We start from the raw sequence: 23,033 nt of genomic DNA, 5'->3' as shown, positions 1-23,033 counted from the left end.
GCTTCGCAGCTCTAGACCCTAAGTTTTTTGTCATAAATGAAATGTTTATTCTGAGTTTTTGGTTAGAGTTCTGGGTATAGATCCGTATTTTTCCCAAGTGAGCGGGTATCTCCAATCCCAGCCCTATCGTCCTCCCAGTGTCAGTTTTCAATATAAAATCCAATTTTTTTTTGAAAATAAAAATTTCGAGAAATTTTTCTGATTTTTTTTCTTTGATTTCAATAATTCAAAATAAATTTGGGAGTAAAAAGACACTATTTAATGAAATTCATATGAGTGAATGTGGATAAATACTCTCAAAACATACAATTTATATATTTTTTCTTTATATTATCAACTAATTAGTGATAATTTTTTTGAATCAGATTTTTTTTCATTAAAACATAATATATAACACAACAATGATGCACACATACGTATCTACACATCAAAATATAAAGCTTGTTTTGGTCTGGGCATCCCAACCAAAAATTCTTAAAAATTGAATAAAATTGAATACTTGGGGCTGGGATACCCATCCCAAAACCGAATTGAATTTTTTGAATTAAAGAATATATTTATGTATTTATAATATACATGTGATGTCTATAAAAAATACTAAATTCTAAAAAAAATTCAATTTATTCAAAACGTATACTAAGTGATCACTTCATTAGTAGGATCAGCAATCCTACTAAATGGTGAGAACGCCACTAACTAAAAAGGGAGTCCTTGGAGCTCTTGATCTCTTGTCAGTAGAGTTCATCATGAGGCATGGCATCTACTGATTAGGATCAGAGCAATCTACCTATTCAGGAGCTACAAAGCTCCTAATCGTTACGAGAGTAGCCTTAGCTCCTGAAGCTCATCAGCAGAGGCTATTACCATTTGGGCCTCTGATGCGACAGTCTACGACCAGGAGCTCCAAAGCTTCTAATCCTTACGAAGGGAGCTTGGAGCTCCTGAGTCTCATCAACAGAATCCAGATGGTAAATGTCCTTTGCTGATGAAAGATGCGAAACACATCTACGAACCAGGAGCTCCAAAGCTTCTAATCCTTACGAAAGGGAGCTTTGGAGCTCCTGAGTCTCCATCAACAGAATCCCAGATGGTAAATGTCCTTTGCTGATGAAAGATGCGAAACACATCTACGAACCAGGAGCTCCAAAGCTTCTAATCCTTACGAAAGGGAGCTTTGGAGCTCCTGAGTCTCCATCAACAGAGTCCCAGATGGTAAATGTCCTTTGCTGATGAAAGATGCGAAACACATCTACGAACCAGGAGCTCCAAAGCTTCTAATCCTTACGAAAGGGAGCTTTGGAGCTCCTGAGTCTCCATCAACAGAGTCCCAGATGGTAAATGTCCTTTGCTGATGAAAGATGCGAAACACATCTACGAACCAGGAGCTCCAAAGCTTCTAATCCTTACGAAAGGGAGCTTTGGAGCTCCTGAGTCTCCATCAACAGAGTCCCAGATGGTAAATGTCCTTTGCTGATGAAAGATGCGAAACACATCTACGAACCAGGAGCTCCAAAGCTTCTAATCCTTACGAAAGGGAGCTTTGGAGCTCCTGAGTCTCCATCAACAGAGTCCCAGATGGTAAATGTCCTTTGCTGATGAAAGATGCGAAACACATCTACGAACCAGGAGCTCCAAAGCTTCTAATCCTTACGAAAGGGAGCTTTGGAGCTCCTGAGTCTCCATCAACAGAGTCCCAGATGGTAAATGTCCTTTGCTGATGAAAGATGCGAAACACATCTACGAACCAGGAGCTCCAAAGCTTCTAATCCTTACGAAAGGGAGCTTTGGAGCTCCTGAGTCTCCATCAACAGAGTCCCAGATGGTAAATGTCCTTTGCTGATGAAAGATGCGAAACACATCTACGAACCAGGAGCTCCAAAGCTTCTAATCCTTACGAAAGGGAGCTTTGGAGCTCCTGAGTCTCCATCAACAGAGTCCCAGATGGTAAATGTCCTTTGCTGATGAAAGATGCGAAACACATCTACGAACCAGGAGCTCCAAAGCTTTTAATCCTTACGAAAGGGAGCTTTGGAGCTCCTGAGTCTCCATCAACAGAGTCCCAGATGGTAAATGTCCTTTGCTGATGAAAGATGCGAAACACATCTACGAACCAGGAGCTCCAAAGCTTTTAATCCTTACGAAAGGGAGCTTTGGAGCTCCTGAGTCTCCATCAACAGAGTCCCAGATGGTAAATGTCCTTTGCTGATGAAAGATGCGAAACACATCTACGAACCAGGAGCTCCAAAGCTTCTAATCCTTACGAAAGGGAGCTTTGGAGCTCCTGAGTCTCCATCAACAGAGTCCCAGATGGTAAATGTCCTTTGCTGATGAAAGATGCGAAACACATCTACGAACCAGGAGCTCCAAAGCTTCTAATCCTTACGAAAGGGAGCTTTGGAGCTCCTGAGTCTCCATCAACAGAGTCCCAGATGGTAAATGTCCTTTGCTGATGAAAGATGCGAAACACATCTACGAACCAGGAGCTCCAAAGCTTCTAATCCTTACGAAAGGGAGCTTTGGAGCTCCTGAGTCTCCATCAACAGAGTCCCAGATGGTAAATGTCCTTTGCTGATGAAAGATGCGAAACACATCTACGAACCAGGAGCTCCAAAGCTTCTAATCCTTACGAAAGGGAGCTTTGGAGCTCCTGAGTCTCCATCAACAGAGTCCCAGATGGTAAATGTCCTTTGCTGATGAAAGATGCGAAACACATCTACGAACCAGGAGCTCCAAAGCTTCTAATCCTTACGAAAGGGAGCTTTGGAGCTCCTGAGTCTCCATCAACAGAGTCCCAGATGGTAAATGTCCTTTGCTGATGAAAGATGCGAAACACATCTACGAACCAGGAGCTCCAAAGCTTCTAATCCTTACGAAAGGGAGCTTTGGAGCTCCTGAAACTCCTTTTACTATAAAATAGGACAGTTTTCTTCTGAGGTTCTCATCAAATCTAAGACTTCAGAAGAAAGCTGTCCTATCAATGTATACTTACACTCTCATGGACTACAAGTGTACAATTTTAAGGCAGAGATTATCCGAGGCCTCTCATCAAATGAGGGACCTCGGATAATCTCTACCTTAAGTAGTCAAATAACTTTTCTCACTATTTAGGAACAAAAGAACAAGAGTTGGAGTACTTTAAGGCAAGATTCTTCCGAAATCTCTCATCGAATGAGAGACTTCGGAAGGACCTTGCCAAATCCTTGAACGCCAATATCCTTGGAACTGAGCTAGAACCAGGGAGAAGTAGCATACTATAGAGCACGATGGTAATCTCGGAAATGCTTATATCGCCCCAAGCACAATATTTAAGAAGTCTAACTCATATATACAAGAAGTCAGGCTGAATAGATATTGTGCATATGGTTTGCAGAACTCTCATGATATTTAAAATTCATGTTATCCCAAAAAGGTGACACTTTGGGTGTATCGTCCATCCCAGGGATGCAAAAATCACATCACCTTGGATCTATAGTTCTGGGTCTTCTGAGTTGTAGGCAACGAAGTTAAACCATAAGGTGTAATTTGTTTTCGAATTGGAGGAAAAGATGAGTCTTTCTCCAGGAACAAGAAGGACTGAACATTCCCAATATCCACAAGCATTGTATCTGAACATATGAATAATTTAGACAATATTTTTCCCGTCAATGGGATTGACATAAAGAACAGTGGATTATTGGTGAACGTCCGGAGGAACTCACAGTTGTCAACAAGATTTCAGAATTTCTTTTTAAAAAATTAAAATATCATGATTTCGGTCTTGTTAGAAATCAACGTATTGTTGTTTTTGCAAAGAATCTAATTGAACAAGTCGCTCCAAATTACTTTTTTAGGATTAAAAATGACTTTCTGCAGAAAGGAGTCGTCCCTATAATTAGAATTAAAATACCAAGACTTTCTAATGAAATCGAATTTATTAAATGCGAAACGCAGTCTATATTATTTCAGATTTTAAACTTTATTCAAAATAATAAATTGAATTATTCTCCATTAATATATTTACTTCAAAATGTTAAAAAATATCTTTCCATTATTGATGAAAAACGAAAGAATTCTTTCCAAATACTCCAATCATTTGGAATTTCGGAAGAGTTAATGGAGAATTTGAAGAAACAAATTGATTCATTTTGTAATAACTATCCTAATTATGTTGTAGAAAATTATGATGAATTTTTTGAAAATCTCAAATTAGAAAATGAATTAGTTGATCAAACATTTTAATTATTAAATTATGTTATTTTTTAATCCTTAAAAATTTATATATAAACAAAAAATAATAAATAAATAAATAAATCATATTTAATATAGTAAATAAAATTATAATAGATAATAATTTAAACTCATAAACACCGTGACTCCCCCTTTGTAAACTGTCACTTTTTGAAGTATCACGTTTTCGGAAATTCTGATATACTCGAGACAATTTTTGTTTAACCCCTGTTTAATATAATTAATTAGAATTTGACGATAACAAGAAGATAAAGTATGGTATTTTTGCAAATATGAAGTTATTTTTTCATGTGAATGATATCTATTAAATTCGATCAATATATACTCTTCATTATCTTTAAAAATATGAAATATGCATGACCCTTTTCGACTTTGCGCTTGAATTTTTTTCCATCTAAAATTGTATTTTTTTGAGTTTATATGAACATCCAGCAAAGAACTCATTTGCAATGATTGCTTTCATAGCATTAATTCATGTTAATCTCTTATTGAGCTCGCATGGGGTATCAAAGCGCATTGTGAAGAACTAATATTTTTTTAATAGATAACTGAAAAAATTGATAAAATTCACAAATCTATGTTTCTAAGAGAAATCGGTCTTTTACATTTTGGCTTTATGTTTGACTATACATCATTATATAATATTTTGCCAAAGAAATCTATTCAGTGTCGAGAAATATTTAAAAAGAGCATAAAATTGAGAAAATTCACAAATATTAAATTCTCAATAATGATTTTATAACAAGATTAGATTGTAGTCTCTTTCTTTCTTTCTTCATTAAATTTCTCATGAAATTTGCAATAGTTCCATAAAAAATTTAAAATTATAAACTGTCGAAATTATCTATAGCAGGAAATCGCACACTTCACGGGTGCATAATTTTTTACAGGAATGTCTGAATTTGCATAAAACTTGCCATTTTAATTGTAATCTGCCGAACCAAATTTCCACAATAATTTTGCTTGAAGACAGAATACGATTGTGATCTTGTTTGTCTATAAGAGGATGATTTCTAAAATTGCGATAAGGAACCAATGCTAATTTGAAATATTTTTGAATCCTTGATATCTTGAATCACAAAGTACTACAGGTTTAATATTAAGATGCCTTAATCTATTTCTCTCCTGCTTGAGAATTGTCAATGAAATAATGAACAAGACCACAATATTTAAACGAAATATAAATGGAATTTCCTGTTGATGACACCAAAACTTGGAATTTCCATCCGTGAAGTTTATGTTTTCCAGAATAGATTTTCTTGGAATTGTAACGAGGACGTCCAGGAATAATTATTACATCAATAATGATGGGAAATCATTTGATCTGAATCTTGAATATTCAAGGTCATCTTGTGAGATCATTTTAATGTATTTTTTGGATAATTCTGCATAACATCTTTTGATTGTATCTCTGACTATTTCATTAACAGTTGTACGAGAGAGGCCAACATCACATCCTAGCTTCCTGAAACTATCTTCTCTGTGCAGATACATCATTGTATAAGAAATTATAATTGATTAAAAATATAAATAAACCTAATAAATAGTAATATATAATTAAAATATTCATAAACTTATTTAATAACTACATATATAATTAAAATATTATGGATATGCAACGCTTAATTTTGAATTTTATTATGTCCATCACTCTCTTTTGTGCTTTCAAATTTATTTATTCATGGACTTTCCTAATATTATATATTACATATTTATTATGTTTTTATAAAAATCTTTACAAATTACAAAGTGTCAAAAGTGACATCAAATCATTTTCATTACAATGGAACTTCAACTAGTAAAGCTCTTTGAGAAGCCAATTCTTGAACACAGCTATCTGATTAATGTAACTTTAGAAAAAGAATTGAAGCCTGATATTTAGCTTGATTTAAATGATCTGAGGATTGAAACATCATATGGTTGAATTATATGTGTTGAATGAGGCGGAAATGTAACAACATCTATGTTAGCTTGCTTAAATAACCTCATAGCATATGGACTGATTCTGTATTGTAGATAACATCTTGTTAGCATAATTTTTGTACAAAAATATTCTCTCTTCTTTTCTAAAAGCAGATTTCTTCTAAATTTAAATATATTAGCTTTAAGCAAAACCTTCACAGTTCTTGGCAATAACTTGTCATTAATGTCAAAATTATTATCATCCTCCGCTAAAGCAAAATTGTGTTGCTGGCTTTTTGTTAAGCTCATTATCTGTACGGAATATATTTATTGCATAACTGTTTTTCTTTCTTCATTACTTCGAGATGCAATTTGAGTAACATCTTTTTCAGTGCCGTAATAATTTTCAAAACATAAATCATTAACAATAACAAGAAAAACTTTTTTGTCAGATTGAGAAAAAGTTCTAATTATTCCATTTGAACTCCTATGGTCAATAATCCCATCGACATCAAATTCAGATTCATATTCTTCTTAATATGAGTATTACTCATCAGAGACAACATTTATTAAAAGTAACAATCAAACTTGACATCCAATGATTCCACAAATTATGGAGATACTTCATTTATACAGTTCATCTGCTCAACCTTTTTCATCATTACTGGCAGTTGAGAAAATAATAGAAGAGATGGAACCTCTGCAAAATCATAATGAAGGACAAAGTTTAAATTATTCGACATCTCAATTAAAAGATATTGAAAAGATACCAATTGATGAAGAAAGTTTCAAGCTCTAAGAGATTTTATCAAAAACACACAATTATAAATAAAATTAAAACGATAATATAATTACTTGCAATTGTTGAGCAAAATTTTATATCAAATATATTAATAAATCAAAATTTAAACTACATGTCACAAAATAGAACTCAAATAATTGCCAAAGAGAATTTACTATTCGAACAATTATTTTAAATTCATTAATTAAATTTTATTCAAAGTATATAGAGCAAAAAAACTAAAAAAGGGGCTCACTAACTTATTGAAAGCAAAATTGGAAGTAAAATCGTCAGAAGCACATTTGATAAACGCTATAATAATATAAAAGGAGTTTCATCAGCTCAACAAATTAAAAATTTCCAAAAACTCGCAGAACTTCATAATACCATCATTAATTCATATGGAGAATCAATATTAATTACTTTTGATAGATAATGGTATCTTCAAATAATTAAAAAAATTGAAAAAAATAGAAATTTATTCACTAAGTTTTATTAACCAATTGCTTCATGTTTTTTGAAGTACCCAGCCATTAGGGACTCAATCCTTATCGAGCACACAAAATCAGTGTTGTTGCATGGATTCTCGGAATACTAGGATCAACATTACCAAATAGAAAATTCATTCCTTATACGAGGTACTCTCGTAAACGAAAAAGAGGATTTGACGCAGTCAAATCCTCTCTCTCAAAAAGTGGACTTTACATGGCAAATTTCAAATGCATGTAAGGTCCACTTTGATCAGTTTCAGGATGGAATTGGAGGCCATGAGGTACTGACATTGCATCAGTATCTCATAGCCTCCAATCCCTTCAAAAAATAGGAGAAACTTTGGTCGAATAATTTAACATTCGGCCAAAGTTTCTCCCATAATTAATGAAAATGAAAGGGTAAGAGGTATATAGTGACCCTATATGCCTCTTACCCTTTCATTTTCATTTGGAGGTCAACAAACCCGGAGTTAATTGCAAACAATTAACTCCAAATTTGTTTATGTTAAGGAAGGAATTGGAGGGTAAGAGGTACATAGTATGAATATGTACCTCTTACCCTGCAATTCCTTCTAGAAAGTTCCAAAACTTTGGGTTAATTGCAAACTATTAACCCAAAGTTTTGGAACTTTCAAGTGGAGATGGAAGGCTTTGGGGTATACATTAATATAATATACCTCAAAGCATTCCATCTCCACTACAAATGGGAGAAACTTTGTCCGAATAGTTTAACATTCGGACAAAGTTTCTCCCATCTTTCAATGTAATTGCTACCTGTGAGGTACTGACTTGAAGTCAGTGCTTCACAGGTAGCAATATCCAAAAATTTAAAAACATTTTATCAGTTCGTTAGAGAACTAGAGCCTCCTAGGTACTGAACCAGAATCAGTGCCTAGGGGACTCTAGTTATCTATATAAATCTGAGAAACTTTGAGGAAATTGTTCGACATTTCCTCAAAGTTTCTCAGCAATTTAGCGAGGAATGTTCGTTATCGTGTAGATATTTATAATATATACATGATAACAAACATTCCCTGCTAAAAGATGTAAAATCTTATAAGAAATAATTGCAAAAGAATAACAAATTGCAACAAATTTTATATGAAACTGAACCTTATGAGGTAGTGATTCAAGATCACCGCCTCATAAGATTCAGTTTCAATCTCAAGTATCTCAAAAGTAAGGTTCTATTTTTTGCCATGTAAAGTGTCACTTTTCTGTCAAACTGTTTTTATCGTTTTCGTTTACAACAATTAAAGACTCACTTTTCAGAGAAAATAAAAATGTGAGCGATAGAGATATCAAAAAGTATTTGATGAATATATGTGCTACAAATACAAAAAAGACGATCCAAAAGAGCCGGTTACATTATACAGATATGTTGCTCAATATGCAAATCAAAAAGCTCACAATTATAAATATGTTTTATTTTTCTTTGTAAAATTTCAAAAATTAGAAAATAATTTTAAAAATAATTTTAATTAAGATAAAAATATAAAAATAATAAAGATAAACAATATCTAAGGAGAAATGAGTAGTGACCCTATTGAATAAACTATCATAGTCTTTACAATTGTTTATCTTTATAAAAATATAAAAAAATATGAGAAAGGGACAGACTAGCCCATTGTCACTTTTTAATTTAGCAAATGAACGCTTATGGAGTGGAGTTTTTGGGTAAATCTAATTTGCTTATAAATGAAATAAAATCAAAAGAAACCATATTGGCATTATATTATGCAAAAATAAATGATCTTACTTAGTACTTTTAAAGTTAATTTCAGAAAAAAATTGACACAATGGTATCCGGCACATACAAGTGGTGTACAACCAAAATATAAGTTGGTTTAAACATATATTGCTATATCTCATGATCTTACTTAGTACTTTTAAAGTTAATTTCAGAAAAAAATTGACACAATGGTATCCGGCACATACAAGTGGTGTACAACCAAAATATAAGTTGGTTTAAACATATATTGCTATATCTCATGATCTTACTTAGTACTTTTAAAGTTAATTTCAGAAAAAAATTGACACAATGGTATCCGGCACATACAAGTGGTGTACAACCAAAATATAAGTTGGTTTAAACATATATTGCTATATCTCATGATCTTACTTAGTACTTTTAAAGTTAATTTCAGAAAAAAATTGACACAATGGTATCCGGCACATACAAGTGGTGTACAACCAAAATTTCATATCCTTAGTTTTACATTTATGTTTAGTTTTATTTCACCTAATTTTCAAAGATCATAATTGAATTAGATGGCCAAGCTATTCAAAACACGACCAAGCTTATCAAAATAAGACCAATATATTCAAAATTCTTTATTCTTTCAAATCATTTCATTTTAATGCAGATCCAAGATCACGAACTCACATATATCGAGTTGCTTAAGTATGGAGTGCAATAAGAAATCCAAGCAGGTTGTAGTTATTCATATAAAACTAGGAAAGAAAGAAATCAAATCCAATTTAATTGTAAGTGGCCGAATTGTCCATGTCGCTTCCTTGTTGATACACTTCCCGATGACAAGTACCACATACGAAAATGTATTAACACCCACAATCATTCTGCCCCTTTTCCAAACAAATCACAACAAATTACATCATATTTTTATAGATCTTATTTAACAAGATATTTTGAATCAAATCAAGACCGTGTTTACGCACAATTAAGGTGTTTCAAAGATCTTAATATCCCATTTGATAGTGGGATCATTCCGGAAATGTTTCAACAATCTACAGATGCTTTAAAAAAGTTTTCTAAACGCCTTCATGCAATCAATACCAGTTTCTCAGCGGATGATGTTACATCTCTTGCAATTTTTGTCGACATGGTTAAGAGTCATTCTCCGGATGATCTCATCGAGTTTATTCACGAGCCAGATCGTATGATTTTCTATTACGCCCCATTCGAAGCAAATGCTTTTTCACATCAAATACAAACTTATCACATTGATTCCACTTATAAGCTCTTGCGCTCTCGCATACCAATTTATGCCGTCACTGGCAAATTTGCGGAATCAATTGTTTTTCCGTTTTTGTATTTTTTCGTTTGGCCCGACACAAGTGAAAATATACAAGTTTGTCTCACAGCATATTTTGGCTCCATCAATCGCGAACCATCTTATTTTTCAATGGACTGCGCACCTCAAATCACAAATGCTGTTGAAACAGCCATCCCCTTATGCCAGATCATTTGGTGTAGCGTTCATGTGTTGCGCGCTGTCATGAGAAAGGCTGAAAAGTTTCAAGATCGTTCCAACTTCGAAACTTTCTATAACTTAATGAAGTTGTTGGTCTTTGGTTCTGAAGAGGAAGAAATTGATCCTGATGAAGTTTACAACAATTTAGAAGAAATTTTAAATGAGGAACCTGCTGCCCGTGAATACTTTGACCGACAGTGGCGCCATCATCTTGACAAGTGGATGCTTCGCTATAGAAATGAAGGAGATGGAACAAACAACATCTCGGAATCACATTTCAAGGTTTTGAAGCACCAGTACTTCCCAGAAAGGCGAAATCTTCGACTCGATGAACTTGTCATCGAGTTATATTCCAGTGTTGTTCCTTCATTCCTGATTAAGTTGCAAATTAAAGGTCTGGATTCAGAGAGAAGTGTTAAAGTTATCAAAAAAGTCACAAGAGATTTCGAAGAAATAACACAATTTAAAAAAGTCGAATGCATCAGTATGCTTGAAGCTGTTCAGAAAGGTCTGAAAAATGATACACTTGATCCCAACATTGTTTACTCAACATTAAAAATATTATTGCAAAGAAAACATTTGATTTAATAAACATTTAATTTATTATAATTAATTTTTTATTACAGTATAGTAAAAAATGCTATAAATAAATTATTATATTTTATTAAAATGTGACTTTTAATAGTAAGTGAATAAAATAAATCAGAAATTGGGAAAGAAATAAGGTTAATTAAAAATAACGAAAATTACAAGTTTAAGGTTAATGAAAAAATGACAATGGGCGAGTTTGTCCCCCACTCAAAAAATATTATAGGGTCACTATTATTTTAAATTGAATTTTAATGGCTTAAAAACATAAAGAGAGTGAGAGAAAAAATCGCTTATATTCTTTTTTAGTAAATATAGATCCAAGGTGATGTGATTTTTGCATCCCTGGGATGGACGATACACCCAAAGTGTCACCTTTTTGGGATAACATGAATTTTAAATATCATGAGAGTTCTGCAAACCATATGCACAATATCTATTCAGCCTGACTTCTTGTATATATGAGTTAGACTTCTTAAATATTGTGCTTGGGGCGATATAAGCATTTCCGAGATTACCATCGTGCTCTATAGTATGCTACTTCTCCCTGGTTCTAGCTCAGTTCCAAGGATATTGGCGTTCAAGGATTTGGCAAGGTCCTTCCGAAGTCTCTCATTCGATGAGAGATTTCGGAAGGACCTTGCCTTAAAGTACTCCAACTCTTGTTCTTTTGTTCCTAAATAGTGAGAAAAGTTATTTGACTACTTAAGGTAGAGATTATCCGAGGTCCCTCATTTGATGAGAGGCCTCGGATAATCTCTGCCTTAAAATTGTACACTTGTAGTCCATGAGAGTGTAAGTATACATTGATAGGACAGCTTTCTTCTGAAGTCTTAGATTTGATGAGAACCTCAGAAGAAAACTGTCCTATTTTATAGTAAAAGGAGTTTCAGGAGCTCCAAAGCTCCCTTTCGTAAGGATTAGGAGCTTTGGAGCTCCTGGTTCGTAGATGTGTTTCGCATCTTTCATCAGCAAAGGACATTTACCATCTGGGACTCTGTTGATGGAGACTCAGGAGCTCCAAAGCTCCCTTTCGTAAGGATTAGAAGCTTTGGAGCTCCTGGTTCGTAGATGTGTTTCGCATCTTTCATCAGCAAAGGACATTTACCATCTGGGACTCTGTTGATGGAGACTCAGGAGCTCCAAAGCTCCCTTTCGTAAGGATTAGAAGCTTTGGAGCTCCTGGTTCGTAGATGTGTTTCGCATCTTTCATCAGCAAAGGACATTTACCATCTGGGACTCTGTTGATGGAGACTCAGGAGCTCCAAAGCTCCCTTTCGTAAGGATTAGAAGCTTTGGAGCTCCTGGTTCGTAGATGTGTTTCGCATCTTTCATCAGCAAAGGACATTTACCATCTGGGACTCTGTTGATGGAGACTCAGGAGCTCCAAAGCTCCCTTTCGTAAGGATTAGAAGCTTTGGAGCTCCTGGTTCGTAGACGTGTTTCGCATCTTTCATCAAAAGAGGCCCAAATGGTAAATAGCCTCTGCTGATGAGCTTCAGGAGCTCCAAGGCTCACTCTCGTAACGATTAGGAGCTTTGTAGCTCCTGAAGGTAAGGTAGGATTGCTCTGATCTCTAATCAGTAGATGCCATGCCTCATGATGAACTCTACTGACAAGAGATCAAGAGCTCCAAGGACTCCCTTTTTAGTTAGTGGCGTTCTCACCATTTAGTAGGATTGCTGATCCTACTAATGAAGTGATCACTTAGTATACGTTTTGAATAAATTGAATTTTTTTTAGAATTTAGTATTTTTTATAGACATCACATGTATATTATAAATACATAAATATATTCTTTAATTCAAAAAATTCAATTCGGTTTTGGGATGGGTATCCCAGCCCCAAGTATTCAATTTTATTCAATTTTTAAGAATTTTTGGTTGGGATGCCCAGACCAAAACAAGCTTTATATTTTGATGTGTAGATACGTATGTGTGCATCATTGTTGTGTTATATATTATGTTTTTAATGAAAAAAAATCTGATTCAAAAAAATTATCACTAATTAGTTGATAATATAAAGAAAAAATATATAAATTGTATGTTTTGAGAGTATTTATCCACATTCACTCATATGAATTTCATTAAATAGTGTCTTTTTACTCCCAAATTTATTTTGAATTATTGAAATCAAAGAAAAAAAATCAGAAAAATTTCTCGAAATTTTTATTTTCAAAAAAAAATTGGATTTTATATTGAAAACTGACACTGGGAGGACGATAGGGCTGGGATTGGAGATACCCGCTCACTTGGGAAAAATACGGATCTATATTAGTAAATATATTATATAAATTTGAGGAGGTAGATCTAGTTTCTGAGATCTAAACTCTCGACTCACACATTTTGGCTTGGAACTAGGGTCTGCGAGGTACATAGATAGAATCAGTATCTCACCGACCCTGGTTGATCGAATTACTAAATTTTGATTTTAAAAAGTTATCAAAAAAGGTTGAAAATTGTGTAAATATAATTAGCATTTATTATAACAATAAACAAAATACATATAACATGATAATTTTAATTTTTTGTAAAATATAATTTGATGAAAATCAAATGCAGCCATTTGGCTTTTAAAACAAGCATTGTAATTAAAAAAATATTTGATTTGGAACTAAAATTTCCCAAACTTAGTTTGGATAACTTAAGATGTAAAATAAAATTCCGAGTAGCGGGAGAGATTTTAGTATGAGAAATGAGTTATATTTGTGTAAAAAATTTGGAAGTCGCGCTTTATCCAAGATATATTTTGATTCGTTACCTTGAGCTCTTTGCCGAATTTCATATGCTAGCTTGTAAAAATCGTAAAATTAGAATACTAAGTTGTTTATTCGACCAATATAACAAATAAAATCGATAATATAATGAAAATGTTTTTGAGCTTTATTTATTTCTGAAATTCTCTTAGCTCACTCGTAAACTCGTCTTCTGGCCATCAACAAACAAATATAGTTCTTGATCTGATGCATCATACCAATGATTATGTAATTCGCTAAGTTCGAATTCATTGGGTGTAAAGCGGACTTTGTACTGGGATTGTTCGGTTATAATCTATTAATTTAGATGGCATTTGGTTATAAATATTTCTCAAATATAAGAAGCATATATTTGATAAAATAAACACATAATATGCCAAATGTCACTTTTGCGAGTGACGCTTTTCTGTATGATAGAGAATTTGAAAAGAATTTTTATTTTTCTTACATTATATTTTGAAGCTCTAAATCAATTTTTTATTTATTTTTCATTTTTAAATCTTAAGTATTAAAATTTTCGGGCCAAAAATAAGGCTTTGTATCACATTTTCTGTCACTTTTTGGAACTCTATCTGTACCCCATATTGGGAGGTTTTTTAATATAATATTTATTTTATATGAGGAATTTTATTAATTATTATTTATTAAATTCAATAAATTTAAAAACATTAAATCGTAAATAATAAAGTATTTATAATATTTATAGCCTATGGCATTTTTTCAAGATTTGCCACTTTACAAAGTAAAGTGGCAAATCCCTTAATCCGGTATATCAGAATACTTAATAATTTTAACTGCTTTCATTTTATGACTTTGGCAAATTGATTATTCCTCCGAATTTCCCTGTTGCTATCTCTAACGCATCACAACTATCTTGTATCAAGGATTATCATTCACGAAAAAGAAACTTTTCCTACCTTTTTTGAGCCCCCAAAACGTTATTTCATTCAAAAAATTTATTATTTGCTTACACACATTCTAAACACAAAAATGGAATTTCATTTCCTATATCATTTGTGTTGGGTAATAAACATTTTCATTAGAAAGGTATCATGGGCACTATTTACAACATCTATTCTATTTATATTCGAAAATGCTTTTCGCTCGCCTGGACAAGTTTTGCCCAACATGAAGTCATGTTAAATCAAACAAAATACGATCCATATGTTACAACATATGCCATGTATGTATGTTTAGCAGAAGATGATATTATATTTTTTTATTGTTATTATAATCATTTTTATTTTTAAAATAGACTAATATGTTTCAATGTCATGTAATCTAATAATAATCTAGCACTTATATTATCCTAGTCAAAATATTTCAAATTCTTTAAAAATCTCTTACAATTTCTTTTTTATATAATGGTATTTTGTCAGATTTTAAATATTTATTTTTTTTCTTTTAATTCTAATAATATTTCTCCACAAGTAAAATCTTGGTTAGGGAATCTTATTTTTCATGACATTGCTGCTGTTTACATTGGAACAATTCCTTTGTCAATAATTACAGCATCAAAAATCATTCCAATTATTAATCAATTTGCACATATTTAGAATTCAATCGAGGAAAAAAAGGGTCCACCCTCCGCGCTCTGGTTGAGAGCGTGACTGGGTGGTGACCTACCCCGCCGTAGCCTCAAAAAGATATTTAAAAAATGAAGTTTTTTATTCGTAATTTGAAAGTCAGTAGACTTGTTTGTCGTCCCATTTGCCGAATTCTTCATCGTCGTCAACTATTGTTTCTTCGTTTGAGATTTCTTCTACTGTTTCCTCCTCTTTTTTATCCTCTTCTTCTGTGACGTCCTCTTCGTCACTTTGATGGAATAAAACAAAGTTAAACCAAACAGTATATGACTTGCCTGATTTGGAACTAATGGAAAGAGCCATGTTTTGAGTGAATATAAGCTCAGTTTCGATGAAAAGTTGGTAAGGGTCTATCGTCGCTACACGTGAAGTTACAGGCGTTCAAAGGAAGTATACTTTGAGAACCTTGTTTCCATTATAGAATGAGAACTGGCGGTTATTTTAAAAAAGAGACAGCACATTGACCGAGTACTTTTTTGTGCTGAACAAAAGTGTCATATAAAAAACTATCAAAACCGTTTTTTACTATAGTTAAAATGCCACGTAAATTACGTAAGAATATACGTAAAAAACGTGCTACAACTTTGAAACATCCAGTGGTAAAACTCCCCTCAGCAATGCAGCAAGCTGCAACTGACCCATCTTTATTGGCGCAAATGTACCAGAACCATTTACTGGCGCAGAGAGTGCTAGGAAGTCAAGGTGGAGGAGGTTTAAGAGCAGCTCTTATGAATAAAATTGCAATGGGTGGTCAGGGTGCGTTAGGTTTGGATGGTGCAGCTTCTTCATTCGAGAAGATCTTCTTAGAGCTTCTCGTGTGAGCATTTTAATATAATACTCTGGTACCTATTGGTACCAGAGTCGTCCTTACAGCCCTTTCCCCAGTTTTTGATTTGGGGAAAGTTTCCGAGCCTTCGGAGGAAATTCTCGCTCTGAGGTGCAAATCTAGAATTTGTGCCTCAGAGCGAGTAGTCATCACATCAAGTCTCGGAAACTTTTCTCAAATTCGAAAAAATTTTGAGAAAGTTTCCTTTGTTTAAAGTGGGAATAAAGCTATTTGAGGCACTATATATGAATCAGTGCCTCAAAAGGCCCTATTTCCACTGGAAATTGCCAAAACTTGCGTCTGATTGTTTGCAATCAGACGCAAGTTTTGGCGCGTTAAAGAGGGAATTGTTCCTTCTAATGCATATATTAAGAATATATACATTAGAGGGAACAATTCCCTCTTTAACGCAAGGAAACAATATTTCAGTGCTTCAAAAAACTCCATCTTCAATTCAATGTACGGATCGAGAAGCGGTGACACACCCTCATGAAAGTGTCACTTTTTCGGAGTGTAACTTTTTCGTAAAATGTCCATCACTCTTCCCTGCTAAATAGCTGAGAAATTTTGAGGAAATGTCGAACAATTTCTTCAAAGTTTCTCAGCTAATATAGAGAACTAGTATCTCCAATGAACTGATTCAGGTTCAGTACCTAGTTCTCTCAGGAAGTGATAAAACGTTTTCGATTTTTATAGTTATTGCTTTTTGTGCCTCTTCTCCATCAATTTCAATATCAAACCCTTCTTCAAGTTCGTTGTATAAAGAATAATGATCTTCTTGCATTGGCATTATTAATAATTGAAAATCATCAGTTGATTCTGCATTTTGGGAATTTTACAAATTTTCATTTGGAAAATTTACACTTTTATTGCGTTTTTATACAGGCGTGAAGCCTGTTAAAAATGCAATAAAAGTGTAATTATCACACTAATGATTATTTTTGATTCTAAAGCCGAAAAGCATTTGAATCAAAAACAATCGTATGTTTGATAATTTGAATTTTAGGATTGAATTCCTTGGGATGTAGAATCTGTAGTTGTAGAATATTCTGTAGAAGAAGAGGAATTTGAGTTTTTGAATTGTAGTATGACATTGAAATTCTCATAAAGAGGTGTCTTGGCCATCGGCACTTTTTGTTACTGTGTTTCGAATGCTTGAGAGGGGCAATAGCCTCTATTTTCTGAAAAAGGAACTAGAGCTTTTATTTCAATAATTTGATCCCATTTTCCTCTTAAATTTGCCACTCCATTACGCGGAAAATCTTTGCTGTAAGGTTCATAAACACTTAATGGTTGCGTATGATCGTATTTTATCATTCTTCCACAAACCCCAAAAACCTGATCTTCGTGCCAACCAACTAAATACATCAGATCTGTCGTAATACTGGCAATATCTTCATCTGTGAATATATATTGGGACGTAATATCTTCTGGCATCTCCTCAACATTTGCCATATTTGCACCAGAATTGTCAAGTCTAACTTCTAACATGTTATTAATGATATACATGTCTGAAAATGACGAAAGTGTGTCCGACAAAAAACCAATGCGTCGACAATTATGGTGGAATAGATTTTTTTTAAAAAAATTATGTTTTATTCAAAAAAAAATTCTACATCATAAATTGAGAATTTTTTTCGTGAAAGTGTTTATATTATTGCTAAGCATTAGTGTAATAAGATAAAACATATTTTGAAATGTGTCTGTCAAACCGCTCGACACAATATCAAAATTGAGAACCTTTTTGGTCGTGTGTCCGACACATCTCATTTATCTCAATTTATTCGACATTTATTCAATTAAAATCTACATATCTCAAAATCTCACACAATCTAAATAAACACTTAAATTAAAAAACAGTTTTAATTATTCCTCTTCATCTGATCATCAGAATCATCTTCATTGTCATTGAGAGTTTCAAGATCTGCATTTTCTGCTTCTTGTTCTAAGTCGTCTGCAGTTTCATCTTGGATTTTTCTTTGTTCATTGAATTTTTTTCATTTGCAGAGATCTTTGATAGTTTAGAGCACGGTTTTTGGAAGCTGCAATCATTGATTTAATAGTGTTCTCTTGTAATAGTTTTTGAATCTGAGTGGCAATATTTCTGAAGGTATATGATTTTGTAAAGAAATTGAGAGATTTTGTAAATAAATTTAGAGGAAAATATGGTGATAGAATCACAGATTTGGTGATACCAGAACTTATGAGAATTGGATGGAAATAGGAAACATGCTCCTCAATGAATAGTAGAAACATAATTCATTATCAAATCGTCTGGGAAAGAAAGTTATCCTCTCTATTTTTTTTTAAATCAAAAAATGAAAAATTTTTTTATTACGATAAAAACCAGATTTTTTACTTCACGGGACGTTTCCCAGCACTTTCCCACCAGAACCGGCCACTATAATTCTAATGGAAGTTTCAGATAGACTTGAATATCTTTGACACTTAACATTTTTTTGCGAAATCAGACGATAAAAAATTGAATAGGAATAAAATATAAGGGAGGGAAAAAATGTTGAAATATTATATGAATGTATTTAAATAAACAAATCTAATATATAAATTAACATTTCTATGAGTTAATTAAGTGCTTCATATCAGAAAAAAGCTTAATTGCTTGTTTCCCATGCATTTGTCGTGGGAGTTTGAATATTTCAATGTAGTTTGTTGCGTAATTTTCGTCAAATCCTAACTCTTGGAAAGAATTTACAATTATCGAACTTTCTTCGCTCGTAACTAGAATCCTATGAAATTCTGCAGCAGATCTTACAACATTCTTCCACAAATTAAGGACAGGATCGAATCCGGAATACAATAGAAAAGAGATACTCGGAATCATGAATCCTGAAGCAAGTTTTGGATCATTATTAGCAACAACTGCACAGAAATCACATAAACATGATAAAATTAGTGGTTGATCGCATCGATCAACAAATGTATTCGAAATGAAGACGAATAATCTCTCATTATATCCGATTCTTTCGAAAACAGTTGAACAAAATGAGATAAATGATATAAGAAGATTAATTGAAATAGTTTTTTCTTCATTTTCGCAATTCCAATCTATTTCTTCATTAAATTCTTCAATAACACCATCCATTATTGTTTCAAAGACTGAAGTAACCCATTCACTATTATCTTTTGTAAAACAACGTTTCAAAGAATTACAAATACTAATTAATGAATAAACTCCATTAATTGAGCTAATTAGTGATAACAGAATCTTTAATGAGTCATTTCCTATTGCAATGGACAAAGTTTCAATGTATTCTGCGAAAATAATATCATCTTGTGAAAAACATTGTTGATATTCAGTCAAAAGTGGATAGACATAATCAGAATATCCTTCAATGCTTTCACTATTCACGGATTTTATGAAAAGAAGAACTTTTTTCGCATTATCAAATAAATTTTCGTTATCTTCCATCAAAAATCCCTGAAGAAGGCCAATAATTGTTCCTAGTACCTCATCTTGACCATCTTTGAGGTATTCAATGAAAATTGCTGCGCATTTGAGTAAAGATTCGTTTCTTGTTGAAGCCAAAGTGACAACGAAGTCATTTGTAATGAATTCGTGGATGTTTTTGTTCTTGGAGAGATTAATTAATGCAGATGAAACATCACATTCAGAAAAATAAACTAATTTCTCAAAGAATTCAAAAATTGTTTTTCCTTCAAACAAATTTGCGCAATAAGAAAGGAATGATGAATAAAGGATAACAGCAGAAAGCTGTTGGTCATACTCAAATGGAACAGAAAAGTCTAAAACTTCACTAAATGTCAAAATTGCCGAAATTGAAATTTCATTACACGAATTATCTTTGTAAACAGTGGAACAAATGAGTAGACATGCACATGTATCCTGCAATGTATCCGATGATGATATCTTTTTGACGAAATTTTCATTTATTTCTGGAGATAATTTTTTAATTTTTGAAATTATCTCCGAAATCTTGATTGGAAGGATATCATCAATAACCGAGTCGTTCTCGAAATATAAGGCCAGCTTTGCATAACATAATTCAAAGATTAGAACTGAATTTTCTGAATTTATTTTCAAATATTTTTCAAAAAAGTCCAAAATCTTCAAAGAAGAGTCATAGGTATTCATTTCAAATATTGTCAATGCGAAACCAACAAATTCTTGAATAATTTCAGGATGTTTCGTTGATTTTGAAATTGATCTTAATAAAGAAGCAATTTCTGTAATAATTTCTTCGTTATCTGTTTCTATTATTGCAGAAATTCTTTCTGGGATCTGTAAACTTTGAATTAAACTTGTTTTTTCTTCATCTGGCATTCCTCTTTCAATTAATGCTGATAAACAGCGAATTCCGTATGTAATAGTATCTGGACTTGATAGAGTGTTGTTGAGAACTTCAAGAGTATCTGTTGTCCAGATAAAATTGAAATTTATCCAAGAAATTAAATAAATGTAGATTTCAAAGCATTTCTTGTCATAAGATGGTAGTCTTGATATTATATAGTCTGCAAGTAGCTTATCTGATCCATCCTGACGCATCGCATTCTTGAAATCACGATATTGTAATTGATCTCGTAAATTTAATGCTTTTGTGTAATCTTTTAGTGCTAAGAGGAATGTGTATACCATTCCATCGGCAACTTCTAGGAAATCTGACCAAAATGATGGCCAATATTGCGGATACATTTTTAAAACGAATGAAACTTGGCTTGTACCTATAATATTAAGTAAAGATTGATCTATATCGTTGTTTGACATGAATTTCGAAAGAAATAATGCTTGTCTCAGTTGGTCAATTAAATCTGCTGGAATTTGTTCCCACGCATTTGCACACCAGTGGGTTAGTAGGATTTCTGCATGCTTAACTATCGTTTTTTCAGTTGTAGTTTGAAGTTTATCTATTGTCCATTGAAAGGATTGTGGAGAATATTCATTTTCACGCAAATAATCGTTAGCTTCTTGCAATTGAGAAGCATCATTTTGGTTGGTACTGAATAAAATTCTAACTGCTTCATCATATTTCGAATAATTCATCTAACATCAAAAAATTTTATAGAATAAATCAAAAGATGATCATCTCCAAATGACATATATTTAACTAATGCACTAAAATTAGACTCTTGCTTTCATTTTAGAATAAATATCAATATCAAAAATAATTTACCATTAAAAGCATAACCATAAATTACCTTACTCATAGAGATATTATTTTTGGCTTGCAATTTCATGAATTCGAATATATAGAATAGTTTTGTTATTTGAATTCAAATGCAAGCATTAGTTATATCGTATATACTAAATCCTCAACTCTCCATCATTCGCAATTTGCCAACATTACTTTTCGAATACCATTTCAACATTTTCCTTATATATTTTATTCTTATACAGACTAAATCAAATCGAGTGGGACTTGCCCCTTATGAGGTATATATTCTTACTATATACCTCATAAGGAACAAGTCCCTGCCAAAAACGAGAAAACTTGCTCGAAATGCGAAAGAATGTCGAGCAAGTTTTCTCGTTTTTGGTAAGAAACCAAAGGTTGTGAGGCACTGATAATGTATTTGTGCTTCACAGCCTTTGGTTTCTTGTAGAAAGCTGGGAAACTTTCTTCAAATGATAAGTTATTCGAGGAAAGTTTCCCAGCTTTCTAGTGGGACTTGCTCCTTATGAAGTACACATAATGAATATATACCTCATAAGGAACAATTCCATGTTGATAGCCTTTAGTTTCTTATAAATGTCTTGCAATTAACTCAAAGTTTTGAAATTTTCTAGAAGAAATTGAAGGGTAAGAGGTACATATTCATACTATGCACCTCTTACCCTGCAATTCCTTCTTAAAATGGGAGAAACTTTGTCCGAATAGGTTAACATCCGGGCAAAGTTTCTCCCATTTGTAGTGGATATGGAAAGCTTTGGGGTATATTATATTAATATGTACCCCAAAGCCTTCCATATCCACTTTAAAGTTCCAAAACTTTGGGTTAATTGCAAGACATTAACCCAAAGTTTTGGAATTTTCTAGAAAGAATTGCAGGGTAAGAGGTACATAGTATGAATGTGTACCTTTTACCCTGCAATTTTTTTGTTTTTTATTTTTTTTATCCTTTATCTTAAGGGGGTGCTCCGAAAAAAAATTAAAACGTCAAGCAATACCTCTCTAAGAGAATATACCACTGTGTTAATATAAAAGTTCAATTCGAAATATTCATCAATATGAACACGGAATAAAATTGACAGATCTCATTGAATTTTTGAATACTTTTTGATGTGATTTTTTTTAATTCATCTCTATGGTTAATTTTTATTTTTCTAATATTTCATAATTCTATAAAAAAAAAAAAAAAAAAAAAAGGTAGTGGGGCTTCCAGGCACTTCGTGCCTTCTAGCCCTGAAGATGATTAGTATAAATGATGTTTATATTCGAAGGGCTTCCAGGCGCGTTGCGCCCTCTAGCCCATAAGAAATTTTGCACAAGACCCAAGAGGAGGACCGAACCCCAGCCGACCAGCCGTTGACACTTTTTCTGTCGCTTTTCACAAATTATATATGTTTTCATGTTTTGTCAAGACTTCTTCGTAATGAGTGTAAAGGACCAAAAAATAATGTTTAGGGTAGAAGGTTAGATCTAACCTCTTTTCTAACCTCTTTTCTAACCTCTTGAATTTTCATG

At 32.9% G+C, this 23,033-nt stretch overlaps 4 protein-coding genes across 4 annotated transcripts, besides 13 other annotated features; 2 read left to right on the top strand and 2 right to left on the bottom strand.

Moving 5' to 3' along the window:
* Positions 1-895: 895 nt before the first annotated feature.
* Positions 896-2,901: a mobile genetic element.
* A 1,455-nt stretch (positions 2,902-4,356) lies between these two features.
* Positions 4,357-4,413: a mobile genetic element.
* Positions 4,386-4,413: a terminal%2Cinverted (terminal inverted repeat of MuDR-2B_TvMULE3 transposon ID:TVAGG3_0120390).
* An 18-nt stretch (positions 4,414-4,431) lies between these two features.
* Positions 4,432-4,935: a mobile genetic element.
* Positions 4,936-4,991: 56 nt separating this feature from the next.
* Positions 4,992-5,124: a mobile genetic element.
* Positions 5,125-7,550: 2,426 nt separating this feature from the next.
* Positions 7,551-8,653: a mobile genetic element.
* Positions 8,654-9,006: 353 nt separating this feature from the next.
* Positions 9,007-9,044: a terminal%2Cinverted (terminal inverted repeat of MuDR-5_TvMULE4 transposon ID:TVAGG3_0120340).
* Positions 9,007-11,416: a mobile genetic element.
* Positions 10,137-11,204, top strand: TVAGG3_0120350 (MULE transposase domain-containing protein; the record flags this gene model as incomplete). Its single annotated transcript, XM_001315337.1, has 1 exon — positions 10,137-11,204. The coding sequence occupies one exon, from the start codon at positions 10,137-10,139 to the stop codon at positions 11,202-11,204; it is 1,068 nt and encodes a 355-aa protein (XP_001315372.1).
* Positions 11,379-11,416: a terminal%2Cinverted (terminal inverted repeat of MuDR-5_TvMULE4 transposon ID:TVAGG3_0120340).
* Positions 11,417-12,087: 671 nt separating this feature from the next.
* Positions 12,088-12,757: a mobile genetic element.
* A 2,887-nt stretch (positions 12,758-15,644) lies between these two features.
* On the bottom strand, positions 15,645-15,848 carry TVAGG3_0120320 (uncharacterized protein; the record flags this gene model as incomplete). Its single annotated transcript, XM_001315336.1, has 1 exon — positions 15,645-15,848. The coding sequence occupies one exon, from the start codon at positions 15,846-15,848 to the stop codon at positions 15,645-15,647; it is 204 nt and encodes a 67-aa protein (XP_001315371.1).
* A 233-nt stretch (positions 15,849-16,081) lies between these two features.
* TVAGG3_0120310 (protein of unknown function, DUF4106 family) lies at positions 16,082-16,366 on the top strand (the record flags this gene model as incomplete). The annotated part of the gene is made up of 1 exon (XM_001315335.1): positions 16,082-16,366. The coding sequence occupies one exon, from the start codon at positions 16,082-16,084 to the stop codon at positions 16,364-16,366; it is 285 nt and encodes a 94-aa protein (XP_001315370.1).
* A 12-nt stretch (positions 16,367-16,378) lies between these two features.
* Positions 16,379-16,770: a mobile genetic element.
* A 143-nt stretch (positions 16,771-16,913) lies between these two features.
* Positions 16,914-17,075: a mobile genetic element.
* Positions 17,076-18,719: 1,644 nt separating this feature from the next.
* TVAGG3_0120280 (exportin-T/LOS1 family) lies at positions 18,720-21,391 on the bottom strand (the record flags this gene model as incomplete). The annotated part of the gene is made up of 1 exon (XM_001315334.1): positions 18,947-21,391. The coding sequence occupies one exon, from the start codon at positions 21,389-21,391 to the stop codon at positions 18,947-18,949; it is 2,445 nt and encodes an 814-aa protein (XP_001315369.1).
* Positions 21,392-21,950: 559 nt separating this feature from the next.
* Positions 21,951-22,442: a mobile genetic element.
* Between the last annotated feature and the right edge of the window lie 591 nt (positions 22,443-23,033).

The sequence above is a fragment of the Trichomonas vaginalis genome, chromosome IV, assembly GCF_026262505.1.
Source record: "Trichomonas vaginalis G3 chromosome IV, whole genome shotgun sequence".
Taxonomy (NCBI): domain Eukaryota; phylum Parabasalia; order Trichomonadida; family Trichomonadidae; genus Trichomonas; species Trichomonas vaginalis.
Note: the sequence above shows the minus strand (reverse complement) of the source record. Positions and strands in the feature narration are given on the sequence as shown.